Genomic DNA, 17,942 nt, shown 5'->3' on the forward strand with positions numbered 1-17,942 from the left:
ATTCTAAGGCCTTTACCAAAGCAAAACAAAATAGTCTGTTGACCCTTGTTTTTGTGAAGTTACACTTTCCTGTCTGCTCATGACTGCAACTGCTTTCACAAGCAAAGACAAATAGCAGGATTTCACCATGGATTTTTAAAAATCCACTCTTGATTGTAGAAGTGATGTAGTTAAATTTGAGTCAGAAATGCCTAAGAGCATATGAGAGGCTCTAGGACAAAATGTTTTGAGTGTTATAGAGGAAGTGGTTGGTAAGGAAGTCTTCACAATTCTAGTTGAGGGGTTTGGTTTTGTTTGGTAAGTTGGAAGGATATCCTATCTTGGAAATAACTTTCAAAGCATACTGAATATGAACCTGTACTAGCTATGAAACTGGCCATTTAGTAGATGTTTAGTGTTAGAAAAGGGAACTAAGACAAATACAGTCACTTTCCAATCCAAACAAGCTCTCTGGAGCTTGGCATCTTAATTATACTATCTATTTGAGTGAGTGTTGGTTCCTTGTGCTCAAGAGCTTTCTGGTCTGTCAGAATATTTTTCTCAGCATAAAAGGGCTATAGGAGGGGCAAAGTGGGCTACTGGCTTCTCCCTGACAGTGCTGTAAAGGGAGGGGCAACGTTTCTTTTTTTCTTGTTTTCTTCCTTCTTTTTTTCCTCTCTTGCATCACCCCTCACTTGATTCTGACTGAGGGTTCCTTGTAGGGACCACAGCCCATCCTCTTTCCTCTGCCAGCATATCAGACCTGTTCACCAGATGCTTCAGCTGCCTGCTGGATGAAATCCTGGAGTCTGGGAAGCACCAAGTGAATGACAGCCCATTCTTTTCTGTAGAAAGCTCTGTCATTGAAAAAGACTCGAACTTAATGTTTGATGTTCACAAGCATCTGTTAGGCTTCTGGCAGCTTGTTTGCTGTACTATTTTTCTGTGAAGATATCCTCCTACTGGTGATGACATCTGTCATCAGGAGGGGAGAGAGAGAGAGAAGCTGTTACAGTTCATTCTTTTACCAACTTCTGTGCAAATGCATCTTCATTCCTTCCTAAAGAAGTTTTGAATTTTATCTCCCACAGGGAAAAACAAGTATGTCTAACATCACCTTTGCACTCAGGGAATACCCTTCAGGAAGTAAATCCTGTCCTGCAGAAAGCTCCCCATCGTAGCTCAACTGACATTTCATGGAGAAGAAAGATAACAGGACCTGTCTGAGGCCTGCTACGAGACTCCCAAGGCAGAAACCCAAAGCTCTAGAGGCAAGGAAACAAACTGAGACAGTGGGGGGAAAAGGGGAGGTCGTAATCTCCCCTTCCCACAGATCTGTGCATGCCTGTGGTGGTTAAAGCACCCTTCTAAGAATTGAGGGTAAGGTTATGTTTTGTCCTTTCCTCCAGTAGCAAGGAGATCAAATTGCTTGCAATCAGGGTGGCTGTTCTAACGTACAGAGTGCATGTTAGGTTTTGTGTGGATAGATGTGCTTTGAGGACCCAACTGGAACACTAATTTTGTGTATCCTGATAAGGATGATTAGTAAGAGGCTGGTTTGCCCTGTTAAAATCTGAAATGCTTCTGCACAAGTAGATGATTAAGTGGCTTTGGGTCCCTCTCACCCAGGTAGCCAGTGCACAGCAGCAGTGAGGAGCTTTGAATGCACACATTTAGCTCACAAGTGGAACAGGGATCTGGGAACTGAGACTGCAATACAATGCCAGAGGCATTTCAGCTCTGCAGGAAATTCCTAGTTTGTATTGGGGGTTTTGTTGTTGTTTTTCTTGGGGTTTTTTTATTAACCCTCGATGAAACTTTTTTAACTTTCTCCTCAAGTACATACTTTGAAACAAGTCTTGAGTGTTCCAACATTTACACTTTATTCTTGCCTCAGCCCAAAAAGCAGTCAAGCTTTTGGAAGTTTTGAACAGGACATGTCATCTGAAAATGCATAGATGAAAATGCCAACTGCAACACAATTCAAACTGTGGTGGTGGTGCAACGGCTATCTCTGATTTTATTTTAAATGGCTCAGAATTTTCACCACTATTTCACAATTAAGTTGCAGTGCCAAAGAAGTCACTGAGGCTGCAAGAAAAGGTCCAAATGTGCACTCCAGTGCAAGAACAATCATTATTTATTTTTGGGTATGAATTCCTTTAAAACAGAGACTGCCTTAATGCTGTCCCCAAGAAGTCTAGAGCATATTCTCTCCTAGGCCTCCAATTCACTTTTACAGCTCCCCACAGATGTTAGCAGATGTTAAAAACACACTTCAGTGTTCTGGATAGATGCTTTAACCTTTGAGGTATGGATGGAGAACAAACCTGTGGGAGCCATGGCTGATTTTTCCCTCACTTTTACAAAATGGAGGTTCTTTGGGTATGTTTTTTTTTGTGGAAATGAAATTATGTTAGCAAGGCTGAGCATCAGCTGCCACTCACCTGTACCTGAAGCAGTGCAGGATGTAAAAAGTTCTGCTGTCAGCACTTCCCTCTGCTAAGTCCAAACAGTTCTTTGCTGATATCTTTGAAGAACTTTTACTGTTAAGCAGGTAACTGCTAACTAGGACATGATTTAATTCAGGGTCCTAATTCCACAGCAGGTGCTTAAAAGACCTTCATTACAGGCATTTCAACTCAATTCACCAAATACAAATAAACTTCATTAACTGCTCTAACACAATAATTTCTGTCAAGATAAAAGCACTTTTTTATTCAAGAATTTGTTAGGATTGTTTTTTAAATTGGATCAAAAAAGCACAAGTGCTACAAGAGCAATTTCTGGCTGGAGCAATTTTCAGTTTATTGCATTAATGTAATTGTTGGAATGCCAAATCAAAGGGAAGTATTTTCATTCCACAGCAAAAGCTTTGTGAAGAAGTTTCAGGTAGACTAAACAGCTCACATCTAGGGCAACTACAGAAAATCCTTGCAGAGGTGACAGACTTTGCAGGTTTTGTCTGCTGATCACAGCAGCACACTGTTAATGTCAGCTGCTGTGTCCTGGTGCTTCTTTGCAAGGCAACTGCTCAAGCAAGGATTTGCAAGTAGAAAGTTCAATACAGACTGCACAAAAAAAACCCCAAACAACACACCCCATCCAAAAGCTGAAGAATGACCATCTCTATGGCAACTAAAGCACTTAGCATGCTCATGCCTCACGTAAATTGGCACAATTTTACAAATGAAGTTGGTAGAATCCCGGTTAAAGTAATGTGAGTAAAGTATCTAGAGACCAAACAGTATTTCAGGTGTTAACACTCAAATCACAATCTATTACTAATTGCTGTTGCACAGGGGAAGACTGCAGACAGCCCAGCACTATGGGCTGAAGAGACACCAGTGGCTCCTGTAGTTGTGTATCCCAGCAGGGTGCTGGGGTGGTCAGGTCGTTAGTAAGCTTGTCAGGTTGATTACCCCTCAGAGCCAACACCCAGTGTAGTCTGGGTAGGGCCGAATAGGAAATAACACCTTCACCCGTTGTGTAACTTCAGCCTCAGGCTGGGTATTGTTGTGCAGCTGAGTGAGCCGACTGCGGCCTCCAGGAGGAAGAAATGCCGCAATCGCCTTTACAATTGTTGGCTCTGGTGCTTGTCTGATTACAAGATAAGATGATCCAACTCACTCATCCAAGCCAACAAAAGAGCATGGACTCCTCACCCATTAATTCTCCTGCTAGCTGAAGTTAACATCAGCGTCTTGTCTGGAGCACTGTTGGCCTGCTTTCAGATGTGCCTCGGCAAGTATGCAGGCAAGTACTAACTTGGTAAATAGCTTGCTTGCTAAAAAAATCCCACAGTCCTGAGGATCTTTACTTGGAAGTCACTGCTTCCACAAATACAATATAGAATCATCTAGGTTGGAAGAGACCCTTAAGAGATCATCCACCCAGTCCAACCATGCACCCAGCATTATCACTGCAACCCTTAAAGCATTAGACCTTATCACCCAGTACCAGATCCAGACACCTTTTGACCACCTCCAGGGACTGGTGACTCCACCTCCCCAGGCAACCTAGTCCAGTGCCTGACAACACTGAGTGAAAAGAAATTCTAATATTTCATCTGAATCTCCCCTGTCTGAGCTTTAGGCCATCTCCTCCTGTCCTCTCACTGCAGGCACAGAAGGAGAGACGAACCCCTCCCCACTGAGCCTGAGCCGCCCTTCAGGGAGCTGTGGAGGGCACTGAGGTCCCTCCTGAGCCCTCTCCAGGCTAAACACACCCAGATCAACATGCCAGCCCAACTTGATGTTATTTGCAAATTTGCTAGCAATAGACTATAAATGCCCTCATCTAGATCATGCCACAAAGGAGTTTCAGCCTCTTTGTTCTTCACTACTCCTCACTATTATTGATACTTCATTTAGAGATTCATTACAAAAGCAACTGCCCTCGTGCTTAAGAAGAGTTCTAGTTCTTTTACTTTAGAATAAGCTGTGACCAATTTTAAACCCTTGCATTCAAGGGAACACTGTTTAGAGCTCTTCTACACTGATACACATAAAATGTGGTCAGTGCCTGTGAAGAAGGCCAGCAGCAACACTTAATTCAGTTCCTCACCACAGGGCAAGCCTGACCCACCACACCATCACAGAGGAGTACTTAATGAACAAAACACTCCTGAGACAATCAAAGAGCAGAGCATCCTTCAGAGGCTGTCACCTAATAGTGTTCCATGCAGGTTTTAGTGCATAAGCTTCTTACGAGATTATTACCTAATTTTCAGTCCTGAAGTTACAAACCACAGCTGATAGCTAGTTTTGAGTGTACTTACTCAATAAATCTCAATGAAGCAGATTTGCATTCAATAGTTTATTTAGAATTGTAAAAGCATAGGTGTTACATACTTTGAGTAATTGCATATATGTTAGAATCTTACTTACTCAGAAGACTGGTGTGTGCAAAGACAAAAAAGTCATGCTTAGATTTCCCCCCAGAAGTTTGTTGCTTTAGTATTTGTTCCCCTGTTCAGTAAAATTTCCACAGAAACAGAGTGAGGAAATATAGACACAGAATAGCTATAGTTATTGAAGTGTATGAAGACAGTCCAACATCATCACAGCCCCTACAGAACTACTGAAGGTACATCTGCCTAGTCTTTAAAAGGACAAAGCCTGGACTAGGCAAGAGTTAGAGCAAACAGGCAACAAGCCAAGTTACAGGTCACTCAAGCCATTTGTATTTATGGCTTGTTATGAACAAGCAAATTGGTGTCAACTCCATCACATCATTCCAACAGATATCAATGGGATAAATATACACATACACATTTTTTTAAAAAGATACATGTATGTATATACATTTTTAAAATAAGGCATGTATTTATTTCAGGCTCTTAAGACATTTTTCCACACTCTTTTCCTATTAATACAGTATATGTTGCCATTTTATTGCTAAAGAAAGCATACCATCATTGCAAGCAGAACAGCATCAACACTGGCCTTTGTCAGCAATCCAGTTCAGTTAATAAGGTTCAAGACATAGATTAACACTATATAAGAATGTTACTGTTACAGAAATGCAGAAAACTAGTTGAATTTTATTAAGATTGTACCAAATCATTCTCCTGACATAGTCTGTAGTTAACATTATAGGCTAAAAAGCAGAACAGCACCATTCTGGAGCAACAGAAAGAGTACCTAAGAGTGCCTAAAATTCTACTTCCCCATCTCTACTTAGCTGTTATATTCAAAAATACACAAGGGAAGGATGACAACACAACAAACTTCCTATTCTGCTCTAACAATGCTTTCTTCTGCAAGAAATGATGCAGGACTTCTGAGCTCACCCAGGGGTAAATCCTAATATGAATGAAAATGCACACACCATTATCATTGTGTAACCAATAACAGTTACTTGTTAGAGTGATTTACAAGGAGCACTCTCTAAGTTTTTTGTCAGCCTGCTTCAGGGAGATCCAGGTGTTTAACATGTTTGATCGCAGTTTGGCCCACACTAAATGGTTGTTCAACCCAAATATCTGGGCAGCAAACTGGGCAGCTCCTTCAGGTGACAGAGTAGTGGGACAGCTAAGACCTGCAGAGAAGAGAATGCCACTTACTAAAGCATAGTTTATAGTGAAACAAAACATTTTCTTTGAAGAACAGTTTAAGACAAGGCTTTCAGCTTCCAGGAGCCACATGACCAGTTTTAAAGCTAATGAAGTGTCACATGTTCAATTACTTTTAATGTGACTGCTTTGTGGCACTTCACACCAGAAGCCATTCTGCAAATGACTCCCTTATACAGAGGTAACAGATTTCTGGGCCTCCACTCAAGTTACTAAATTAAAAATAATACAGGTAAAAATTAGTACTTAAGTGTTGAGGTTTACCTACACTGACTGTTGAGAAAGATACTATTTGATCTTTGATCATAAGTAAAATGCATCAAAATTCAATTACTTAAATTCCCATTAATATTATTTTCAATTTCAAAATAAAAAGTTCAGCAAGGATAAGCCAAGGCTTACTTTTTTAAGGATTATTTCTATGTAATCTTTGCTGTCTCTGTTGGGCTTTTTGCCATTAAGAAGTCAAAGCCTGCATGTGACAGATTTCCACACACTTTGCTGATCCAGCTGCTTTTCCAATGCTTTGCCCCTTGTGTGTACAGTAGAATAAGAACAGAAAAATGGAGCTAGATCAGAACAAGAGCATAAGTTGAAGATCATCTTACCACTGGGTAGTCTGAGAGAGGACCACACATCCTGAGTACCCCAGTCAGCTGAGAGTGGAGGGCAGTTGACAACTGGGTAAGCAGTGTTACCAGACATCACTGGCCCCAAGCCATTGCTTCTGCCAGCCACTGCAACAAACACTGTTGGGATTCCATCTCCTGTGGGGAGGAAGACATTGGGAGATAAGCAATCCTTGTTCTCTACCACTTGCTTTCATGGAGCTTTGTCTGAGTTCACAGCTGTGTTTGCAGTCATCTTTTCAATTCCATCACATGGCACTAATATTGTGTCCAACTTCCTCTTTTAGAGAAATATCTTCTAAGAAATCTTACATCCTTAAATCCCAGCTATGTTTACACAGCTGAAATTAGCATTTCTTACTCTGCCTCTGAGGGGAAGTCTCTATCAGAGGAAGAGGTAGGTGCTGCTTAGCTTTACAAAGAACATAGCCATTAATCCTCCGGCATCTGTAAGTGTTCCTCTCCTTAAATCTGAAACAGTTCACCTCAAAGTAAATGTTTTAACTATGGTCACCACATTTGTAGTTTCACCAAGTAGAATGGTATGCATAGAATGTGTATACTCCCACAGAAATAAATAATTCCTGTATCTCCTCTGCTAGGCTAGACACACTTCTGAAGAGATGTTAAGTCTTCTTGGCAAAGAGAGTAATTTAAAGCAAGCATTTTTTTCTCGTGGCATCTAAAGTATTAAGCAAGAATGTTTTCATCAAACAGAAAAAACATGGTGGGAGCAACATCTGCCTAATACAACACATGAGAATATTCAGTCAGTCAGAGAAAATGCTGTCCTGCCTTGTTTCAGAAACGCTGGCATCACCAGAAGGTACTACAGTAAATCTATTAACATGATCAGGGCTTGGGCAAAGCATTTCTGATACTGAGATAAAAGCAGAGGTTAGGCTTTCAGTAATGGAAGGTGTGGCAGCACAGCAGGACAATACATTACTCTAAAATTACCTAAAGCAGTCATGCTACTAGCAACTGTGAAACACAACTATAACACAGTTCTGTTGTTATGGTTGTGTTTAACAATGGTGTTCTGTTTAACAAAAAAATAGAAAAACCCCACATCCATCTTTTAAGTTGCCAAGTCATTCTGAAACATGATGCTGTGTCAATCCAAAACAGTATTTCTTGGCATTTACCTTCATATTCTGCTTTGATCCTCAGGGTTTCATCTGGCCCTTTGTGAGCAGAAGTCACTCTTAATTCACAAGGAATTCCAAAGGTTGCACATGCCTTTTTTATTTTTTCACAGTGACTGAGGTCAGAAGAAGATCCCATTAACACCACAACTCTACCTTGGCTCTTTGTTTTGAGAAGCAACTAGAGTAAAGAGTGGAGAGGGAGAGGACAAATAAAAGCAGTCAACAGGATTGAAGGCATGCAGTTATCAAAGTCTAGATGTGTTGTTTATAAAAACAAGTACCTCCACTCTTTCTGAAACCCATTCAAAGTTTCTCTTAACCATTTGCAGTGCTTCAGGAGTCACTTCTTTCAGGTCCCGATAGGACTGGAAAAAGGAAAACAAAAGCATTGAAGTGTTGTGGTTTAACCCCAGGCAGCAGCCAAACCCCACACAGCCTCTCACTCACTCCCCCACCAGAGATCAGGGAGAGAATCTGAAAGGTAGAACTGAGAAAACTCATGGGTTGCAATAAAGACATTTGAACAGGCAAAGCAAAAGCTGCACACACAAAACAAAAGAAGGAATTCATTCCCTGCTTCCCATGGGCAGGCAGGTGTTCAGCCATCTCCAGGAGAGCAGGGCCCATCACACATAACTGACTTGGAAAGAAACACCATCAACTCCAAACATCTCCCCATAACCAGTTCCTCCTTCCCCCACACTTTATATACTGACATGATGTAGTCTGCAATATCCCTTTGGTGAGCTGGGGTCACCTGTCCCAGCTGTGTCTCCTCCCAGCCTCCCACACATCCCCAGCTTCCTCACCAGTGTGGCAGTACCAAAAGCAGGAAAGGCCTTGGGGTCTGTGTAAGCCCTGCTCAGCAGTAACAAAAACATCTTTTTATTATCAACCTCCTGTTCAGGACAAATTCAAAACACAGCCTCATACTAGCCACTGCCAGCCAAAACCAGCAAAGTTAATAAGGTTTGGGTACACAAAAGACTAATTTTGCTACCGTAATTGGTAAGAATTATTATTATACCTCAAATGAAATATTTGCACAGTTTCTAGCAATTCCAAGCATAAACAGCCTTCTATATTGCAATTTATGCCCATGTACAACACAAAAGACTTTCAGCCACAGGGATATTAAGATTTTGGAAGCTTTCCACAGGGAAAATTTAAGGAAAAACATACAACTTCTTTAAAACTGGATTTCTCATGACATAATTGCCTGCAGTAGCACTGTAGCAGCCTAGGTTCTACATGATATTATGATGTACATTATTTTAGGAGACTGTCAGAGCAATTCACTCAAGCATGCTACTACATAATTCAGGTCAAGTTAACAACAGAGCAGTTTTTCTTCTCAATTTAAAATTAATACACTTCCTCCCAGGTACACTTTGAAATCTTCCCCCATGGCTTACAACACTTTCTCTCACAGGGTCTCTCACATGTTGTCTCAACAACCATGACAAACTCCTGGCAGCAGCATTCCCAAACCAGCTCCTTCATAACTTGTCATCTGGTAATTCAGAGATATTTGTGAAGTGTAAGTTTGAAACAGAACTTGTCCTATATTTAAACTTGCTTGCAGGCCTCATGTGGACACAGGCTATTAGCAATACTTTTGGAGGCAACATTATTGAATTCATGGTTAACCACATTAAATAACAAAGAAAAGCATCCTCACTGCAGTTCCCTCTTAAGTATCAGCAGATCTCTACTAGTAGAGGATAATAGTAATTAATCTCTGAATAAACGGAGAAACTTGGAGGCAGACCTGGGAACCAAAGCTTCTATTCTTCCCACCTGTCTGTTATCAACTATTTTAGTATCTGTGCAAGTCAGAAATCCTTATCAATCCTGGAAACCCCACACTTCGCTATGACAGCTCCAGTCAATAGTGCTGTTGGGTATTCCAGCTGAAGATATACAGACAGGATTTTTTCCTACCATAAACCAGAGAAATTATTTAATGAGAACAGGTTTTGATACAAGGGACCATACAAACTGCTCTGTAACAAGGTTAGACTACCTAGAAAAAGCCACTCTGAAAGCAAATGGTAAACTGTAGGCTTTACTTTCTTCATTCTTCTTCCCTGCTCACTTGGAAGGTAAAGATTAAAGCACCACCTGTTTGTCCTTTTGCTGGCTTCTGTCTCCTGCTGGCCACAGTCTCCATGAATCATTGTCAATAACATCAGCAAGAACAATTTCTTTTGTCAGCACATTAACACCAAACTCGATCTAAAAAGACAGTAAGAATCCTATTTTAGTAATTATACAGTGCTATTTTTCCCTGTCAAAAGCAAGATCATGAGAAATTAGATTCTTCTACCTTCAGGTCTACAAGAGTGCAGTTTTGGGGCTGCCATGCTTTTTCCAGGATCTCAAAAATGGCTTGAGTAGAACGAGACATAATGTCCACTTCAGTCTGGCCAATTGTAAGTCCAGCAAAACAGAATTTTGCTTCGATTATTTGCTCTTCAGACCACTGTGGATCATTATTAGCATCATCCTGTTAAGAAAACCAGAACAAATACATGATGCAATTTAAGCTTGCTATAGGAGGAAAACAGCCATTAAAAGATACAAGGTTTTGTGTTTTTTCCTAAGTAACAAATACAGGCTTCAAACTAATATTTTATGATTAGCATTAAAAAAATGACAGTAACATTGAAAACACTTGTTGTAACTCCTGACCATCTTTAAGAATAACAGGGTACACCACAAACACTTAAGATTATAGTTCACCAGACACATCTATAAGCACACATTCCCAAAGGAGTTCAGAATCCTAAAGGACTAGCTAGCTACTTACCCTCACCATACAACCACTGTTTAATTTCTTCAAATATATCAACACATCTGTTTCAGCTGATGTATTAAGCTTATGCCTAAAAAGCCCTTATACCTACATTTTTGTGATTTTCAGTACAGCTTGGTTTGTTATTATTTGATTGTACTGTAAGCCACTACTGTATGGGCGTGGGACAAAACAGCTTTTGGATAAGAATGCAGGAAAACATTAGAATGGCAAAACTACTGAGAGTAAGAAGATTGGTCAGACACTAGCACTACTTGCTTTATCTGTCAGCAGTTTAAAGGAGATGATACAGAATTTCAGCTCTGCTTAAGTTTGATTAACATCACCGGAAACGAAACTTACCTTGAAAAACATCTCAATTTTGGGTGGGTAAAACTTATATCCTTCTTTGACACCAGGGTTTCTCTTGAGGAAGGAGCCAGTAGCAATTCTTCTGCACACCCATTCAATTGGGATCATTTCACAGTGAGCTGCTATGAACGCTGTGTCACTCTGTTTCCTGACAAAAGCTGTTTTGATGCCTAAATGAAAAGACAGCAGCTTAGTTCCATTAGTAAGAACACCCCACAGCTAGAACAGTAGTCACAAACATCTTTAATTTTAAGTACATCTGAATCTTGTCCTTCCCTTGACTTAAGGGACACACTAAATCTTTTCATGGTATTTTTGCCCACTCCAGCCTTGCAAAAGACAAGTACCTTCCACCAGTCATTAGTTTTGCCAATTTTATCATAAAAAAAAAACTTTTAACTCAGAAATCTTATTTTTATAATTCTGTTCACAGAGCCTTAAAAATTAAATCTATCCTTCACAATGTTTTTGTTTGTTTAAAAAAAAAAAAAAACAGCAGCAACCAAGTACCCAACCATGTTCTCTGGTGAAAGATTCATTATAGATTGAACAGTAATTGGAGCCTTTCAAAGGAGTAACAGAGCACAGCAGTCTTTACAGGTTTGCTTAATAAATGCAGATGGGGCAGAGAGAGCGGCTTTGTTCTCCCTTTCATCACAAACCAAGTTATTTAGGACACTAGATCTTGGTGATTTATTAGGCAAAAGACAGACTGAGAATCATGTGCACTCAAACCTGCTGCCACAAGTTAACCTTCTTACATAATTGTAAGATGATGGACTACATATTAAACAGGGACAGCCAACATGCAGATCAGCACCCTAAGTGCAAAATGGCTCTTTTTTCAATTTCACTCTTGAGGAAAGTCCCACCTTTCTCCCTGACTGCTGCAGATAGGTAAAACCCCACAGAAGGAAGGCCTTGTAAGACCATGGCTCAGGCCTGTTACTTTGGCTAAGTAGAAAAGGACTATGGGAATGTGACTCTGCTGAGTTAGAGGTAGAAAAACAAATTATATAACCATGGTGTGTTCACATCATGGGTTATGGTGGTTGGTTGAATTATGTTTGTTATGATTTAAAACTGTAGCTGACAATGGGCTAACTGATTAGGAAAGCCTGGTTTTTGCCATAAAGCAGCTCTGCTCTGCACCTGCCTGGGGACTCTGCGTCGCATACCTGACCAGGGCAAGACAACTGCCAAGCCCAGTCAGCATCTGCCAGAAACAGAAGGCAAAGGAGCTGCATTCAGTCAAACCAAGCAGTTCTACTCCATTCCACTTCCAGAACCATTAAGGAAGAAACAAAAAGTCTCAAAACATGAACACTGACTCTTCAAAGTTCAGAGCATTTCCTTCAAAGGCAGAACAATTTAAATAATCAAACGCACATGAAGGCCCTATCTGGTTTACTATGACATTTTTCATCAGTGCAGATGTGTGCTTTTGCTAGGCTAACACTAGCTCTATTCTAAAAGGGAGAGAAACTTTAACAGAACTTTGTAAATCATCACCTCTGAAAGAGCAGGTAAAGAGTTGCGCAAGGCAAACAAGCAAACACCCTCTACAACGAGGCATTCCCACTATCTGCATCTAAACCACTGCAAGAAGGAAACTGCAGAAGAACCTCAAAGTTCTTTTGTTGCTTTAAAATGCAGCTGCAGTTTACCCTGCGTGTTTTTCCATGGCACCTGTGGAAGTTATGAGTACTAGCCACTCATGGGTTTTTGAGAGGTCAACAGAATGGCTTCTTGTTAAAAGCGCACACATCTGTAGGATATGAAGTATTTTGATTGTTATCCCAACTATCACCATTCAAGAATTGGGCAAAATACCTTACTAATTGCTCCTAAATGAATATTAGAAGTTTTAATCGACTGCAAAAATAATCAAATACCTAGGAGGCTTCTTAGTAGTATTCACAACAGGCTTCCCAAGAAAGCCTGTGACTGGGGATTACACCAGTCTGTATTTCTGGTATGTATTTCTGTGTAAAATATGGGCTGAGACAAAGCTATAACTCTAGAGAAACCATCTTTCTCTTCCCCATACGAGCCATGCTAGGACTTCACAGTTAGCTATCACCACACCTTGTAACAGATACTGCAATTCTAGAGTAACTCAGCTGGTGCCTGAAGCATTCTTTATGCGACTGTTTCAAAGCACATGGAGCACACAGTTTATAAGCAATCTTAGCTAAGCTTAGTAGTGCCTGTATTCCAATCCTGTTAGCAGTCTCACCACCAGCACGAATTCCTCTTTGCAACTTGCCAACTACTCAAAGACACTTTAAAATGCTTTCTCAAAGCAAAACCACCAGCTCCATTTTTGGAAGTGGGGTGCTAAACTTACTTGAGTGACTTAAGTTATGTACTCTATAAAACTCCCTGCTAGCATCAGGGAGTTTGAATCTTTTAAAGTAAAGATCAGGCTCCTGATATACTCAATACAGACTGAAAAATGTATTTTGCAATGTGGTCCTTGCAAGTGTTATGTACAAAGCTTACAGGAAGTTTATGCTGCTATAACACACAACTGAGGGGGGGAAAAGACACTCTAATTTTATGTTTCAGCTTACATACACAGATTTCACAATGCCTAGACACACTGTGTAGTACCACTACCTATAAGTGTTCTAGGCATGCACATGTAGTAAAGCAAGGCAGATGCATCCAGCCCAGAGTTACAGGTAAGGAAGCGTAGGATATGGAAGACCTGACAAAAGCAGAGGGAAGGGGGTTAGAGGCACGTCCAAACAACCAGGAGAAACTATTGCAGTTATCTGCAACATTAGATTACTGCAGACACTCTCGTGTTCCAAACGAACAAGTCACTCACCCAGCTCTTAAGTACCAGAGAGAAAAGCATAATTAAAAGCTAATAAAAAACAGACTAAGAACCACAAAAGCCTCAAGGCAGGTTAAACTCTTTTATAAAACAATACTGTTTTGTAATAACGCCTGAAACATACAAGCATACACACGCTGCCTTTAAAATACTGACCAGCTTCCTGAAGCAGCTGAAACACACAGCTTGTCGTTGTGTTGGAAATGGCAGCCTTCCCTTCCATTCGGTCTTTCCTGGCTGCATTTCCCGCCGTTATTTGGTCTTTTGACTGCATGAGAACACATCCCGGGATATCTGGCAGCTCGTACACTTCTTTCGTTTTACCTTCATTAACTTTTTTGCCAAGCTTCAAGTCTAGAGGAACAAAAAACAAAACACGAAAAAAAAGTCATCTTTGCATCGCAAAGATTTGTTTACTTCCGCACGCAGAGCCACCTCGACCACGAGGAGCTCCCCGAGCCCCGACCCACGGGGCGATCTGGCCACGTTCCCCCAGCAGCGAGGCGCAGAGCCCGGCTCAAGGCTCCCGCCCGACAGCACGGGGGCCGCGCCAGCCGCGGCCGGGCCGCTCCAGCGGTGTCCCGGCCGTCCCCACGGCCCCGGGCAGCCGGGAGCTGCCGCCTGAGCGCGGCGGCCGAGAGCCCCGCTGCTTTTCTGCTCCTTCAAACTTCGGGGGAGTCCCGGAGCTCCGCCACACGAGCGGCGCGGGGCGGCTGCCGCCCCCAGCATCCTGCGCCTGGAGCTGCCCTCAACACCTCTCCTGCAGCCGTGCCCACCCTCGCGTACGAGCGACTACCCGCGGGAAAATAAAAAATAAAAAAAACTTCAAAAATTTAAAATCACTCCGAGAAAAAGTTGGTACTCAAGCACCTACACCCCAAGCCGCTGAGCGGGCACCGGCCCCCCGAGAGCGGAACCTCCGACCGACCGACCCACCCCCGACGGCCGCCCGGTTACCTGATGCTGCGGGGGCCATGGCTGCGGCGGGCGCGGGCACCTAGGGCACAGAAGAGAACCTGAACACACACCGCAGGGCTCGGCCGCCGGGGTAAGAAGGGGCCGGCGGAAGGGGCGGGCAGCCCGGGCAGCGGGCCGCGACAGCGCCCGCCAATCGCTGCCCTACGCCGCGGGGCGGCCCCGCCGAGCCCCCCAGCGAACCCCGGACGGCAGCATCACCCCCCCCCGACCCCGTCCTGTGCAAACACAGCCCCCGCCCTCTGCCCGGCCAATGCCGACGCCACGCCGCGCCCGGGCCCCCCGCACCCTCACCCCGCGGGCAAACATCCCCTGGGCCTGGGGCGCCCCGCGGCGTGGCGGGCAGAGCGGAATCTAGGGGAGGCGGGGCCGGGCGAGGCGGCGGAGCGGGCCGGGGGTGCGGTGTCGCCCCCCCCGTATGTAAATGAGGGCGGGAGGCGCCCGGCGGGCCACCGGGATCCCCGGGCGGAGCGGCGTTGTGGGCTGAGCGCGCCGCCGGCAGCAGCGCGCGGGAGCCGCGGGAGCGGGACCGGGAGCTGGAGCGGGGCCGCCGCGCCACCACGTGCTGCCCGCGCCATGGAGCTGGAGGAGCTGGGCATCCGGGAGGAGTGCGGCGTGTTCGGCTGCATCGCCTCCGGCGCGTGGCCCACGGAGCTGGACGTGCCCCATGTAATCACGCTGGGGCTGGTGGGGCTGCAGCACAGGTAAGAGGGGCGCGGGGGCCGGATGTGCCCGGACGCGTCTCGGTGTCGGAGCGGGCCGCGGCGGCTGCTCGGGGCCGTGCGGCGGCACGTGCAGCCTGCAGGGCCTCGGGTCTCCGGCGGCGGGAGCGCTCGGGGAGGGCAGCCCTCCGACCGGTCCCTTCCGCTCCGCCCCGGCAGCATCCCGGAGGCGAAGGGCAAGGAGCACCCCTCCGCCTCCTGCCTCCCGAGCCGGTCCCGCCGAAGGAGAGCTGTCGAACGCCTTTGGACCTCGGCTGCATCTCGCCTGAGTCGCACCCGCTCTCGCTACCGGGCCCGCGCCACCGGCCCGGGCGTTCGCACGTCCCTGCGCGGAGCCCGCGGCGTGGCCGAGCCCCAGGTGGCGACGGTAAGCCCCGCGCGGCGGGGCTGAGCTCCCGGCGGCGGGCATAAGCCCCGGGCAGCGGGGATGAGCTCCCGGCGGCGCGGGTGAGCCCCGAGCGGCGGGAGTGAGCCCCGGGCAGCGGGAATGAGCCTCGGGCGGCAGGGGGTACGCCCCCCACAGCGGAATGCACCCGCGCCCCGAGCGGGAGGCCCGGCCGTCATTCTCAAGATGCTCACTTTAAAGTGTAAGTCGCATAATCTGAGGCTACCGAAACTGAGCAGTTCTTAAGCGTTTTTAGGCTCCTACTGGCGTTAGTGGTTTAGATTCATCATCACGATACAGTAAAACTTCTACCTGACGTCTCTACGGCAATGTACAACAGACCTGATTCACTGTCATCCATGTGGATGCAGAACTACAGAATGAAGTTTGGGTTCTGCTTCCATCTGGTTGGTATTCAAAATAATAATGCTATGGAGTGACATATACCAGTCATTTTTTCAGTGGTGCCAGAAAAGTATATCGTCCTTGTGGGAGCACATGCACAGCTAGGCAAGCACAAGATCGTTCAGCAGTAGATGCTGAGCCCGTTTGCTGTGCTTGATTCCACAGCTGGAAAAAGTGTGCTCAGTAAACACACTCCTGACAGTCTAGTAGGTGGGCTACCTAGGTAACCTGGGCATGGGTAAGTACACATGCACTGAATAGATAAAATACATTCGTTGTATTTCTCAGGTCACAGACATGCAAATGTTGCTCTGGTTTTGGACCAACAATAGGAAATCGTTTACATGGACATTTTCTGTTTATTACAGTAGAGTTTCATATACTTTTCCTGTTAAAATGCTGCATTCCTACTGACTCATATGCTAATAATTCTCTTTCAACTGCCGGTATATATATTTTGCCAGTGTCCACCAAAAATGTTTATATTTGAAGTGATACAGCCAAAGTCCCAGGAACAAAGCCATGGTTTCCGTGTAAAATGAAACAATAGTCTCGTTTTAGCTTGCATGGATTTTCTCTGAAGAGGTTGGAAATAATCTTACCTTGTTTGTGCTTACATTTACACTGGTAGACCTGGAGTATTTTAGGTCGGATTGATGTATTTTTATTATTTTGTATCTTATTATCTCAATTTTCATTGCAACCTTATTTCAACTTTTCAATATGCGTTGTTTGGTTTTTGTTTTTTTTTTTCTTTGATGGGCACTTGACAAATATATTTAATTTGCTTGACCTTTTTAATATCAGATATCCCCCGTGGAGGATACAACTGTACACACCAATATTTATACCATGATTGAAATTCATCATTCATTCACAAATTCTACAGGAAGCTACACGCCTAGAGGCATATATGCACTACCTCTGATTCTGATCTAACTCAGTAATGGTCAAAAATTTTAAGGGATGCTTTCCTAAGGGCACAAATATTGCACCTGTGAAAAAAGTGAAACAGTCTGTTCCATTAGGTATACCTTTGCAAGCACTCAATAAAGTTCTGTTCAATAGCTGTGATGTTAATGTTCCTATTCTCTTTGCTAATGTTTCGCTCTTTGCATTTCCTATTCCAATGGGTAGAAGAGCTGCCATCCCGATCAGGAAGTAACAAGATAACAGCTATTTTTCTTTTTACTTTTTGGAATGTCTCTTGAAAACCAGAGTTAAAAGTTTAGCATTAACTGAATCAGTAAACTACATTAGGCCCATGGTTTTGAAGTTAAAAAGGAAGACATGTTTCTTAACCATAGGTCTTGAAAAAGAAATAAATATGAAAGAAGATTATAGTAAGTATTAATGGGCTATCCAAGTCAGGCCTGAGTGACTAACATAAATTTGACTGGCCACTAGAAAATACAGTCCTTAGACATCACCTTCAAATTGGTTAGGATATTTATGTAATGATTGCTGCCCTTTGATATAAGCATGTTCTTCTGTATTCAACTTAGTCCTGTGCAATAAATCAAATTACAGAATTTGGCCCTTAATTCGTCTCAGATTTTAAAATTTATAATATTAGAATATTAAAGTATGGCATTGTATCAAGCTG

The 17,942-nt window shown here is 43.7% G+C and overlaps 2 protein-coding genes across 2 annotated transcripts in view; one reads left to right on the plus strand and one right to left on the minus strand.

The window, feature by feature from the left end:
• Positions 1-4,782: 4,782 nt before the first annotated feature.
• LOC131556481 (multifunctional protein ADE2) lies at positions 4,783-14,924 on the minus strand. Its single transcript, XM_058803049.1, has 9 exons — positions 14,807-14,924; positions 14,006-14,203; positions 10,996-11,174; positions 10,165-10,344; positions 9,960-10,073; positions 8,117-8,200; positions 7,833-8,013; positions 6,664-6,822; positions 4,783-6,021 (listed from the first exon to the last, which is right to left on the minus strand). Exons 1-9 carry the CDS (start codon positions 14,823-14,825, stop codon positions 5,855-5,857), a joined length of 1,281 nt encoding a protein of 426 aa, XP_058659032.1. The 5' UTR covers positions 14,826-14,924; the 3' UTR covers positions 4,783-5,854.
• Positions 14,925-15,291: 367 nt separating this feature from the next.
• PPAT (phosphoribosyl pyrophosphate amidotransferase) overlaps positions 15,292-17,942 on the plus strand; it is a 43,283-nt gene continuing 40,632 nt past the window's right edge. Inside the window, exon 1 of the mRNA XM_058803046.1 lies at positions 15,292-15,528. Coding sequence (XP_058659029.1) covers positions 15,401-15,528 — 128 coding nt within the window. The 5' untranslated portion in view covers positions 15,292-15,400. The remainder of the gene's footprint in view (positions 15,529-17,942) is intronic.

This window comes from Ammospiza caudacuta, chromosome 4 (genome assembly GCF_027887145.1).
Source record: "Ammospiza caudacuta isolate bAmmCau1 chromosome 4, bAmmCau1.pri, whole genome shotgun sequence".
Taxonomy (NCBI): Eukaryota; Metazoa; Chordata; class Aves; order Passeriformes; family Passerellidae; genus Ammospiza; species Ammospiza caudacuta.

What these genes read in the sequence shown, in the direction of transcription:
- LOC131556481 (XM_058803049.1), bottom strand. An exon ending in GCCAGCAAAAGGACAAACAG is followed by an intron (nt 8,201 to 9,959) that starts GTGGTGCTTTAA and finishes TCCTTTTTCCAG; the next exon opens with TCCTATCGGGACCTGAAAGA. An exon ending in GATCAAAGCAGAATATGAAG is followed by an intron (nt 6,823 to 7,832) that starts GTAAATGCCAAG and finishes TCCTCCCCACAG; the next exon opens with GAGATGGAATCCCAACAGTG.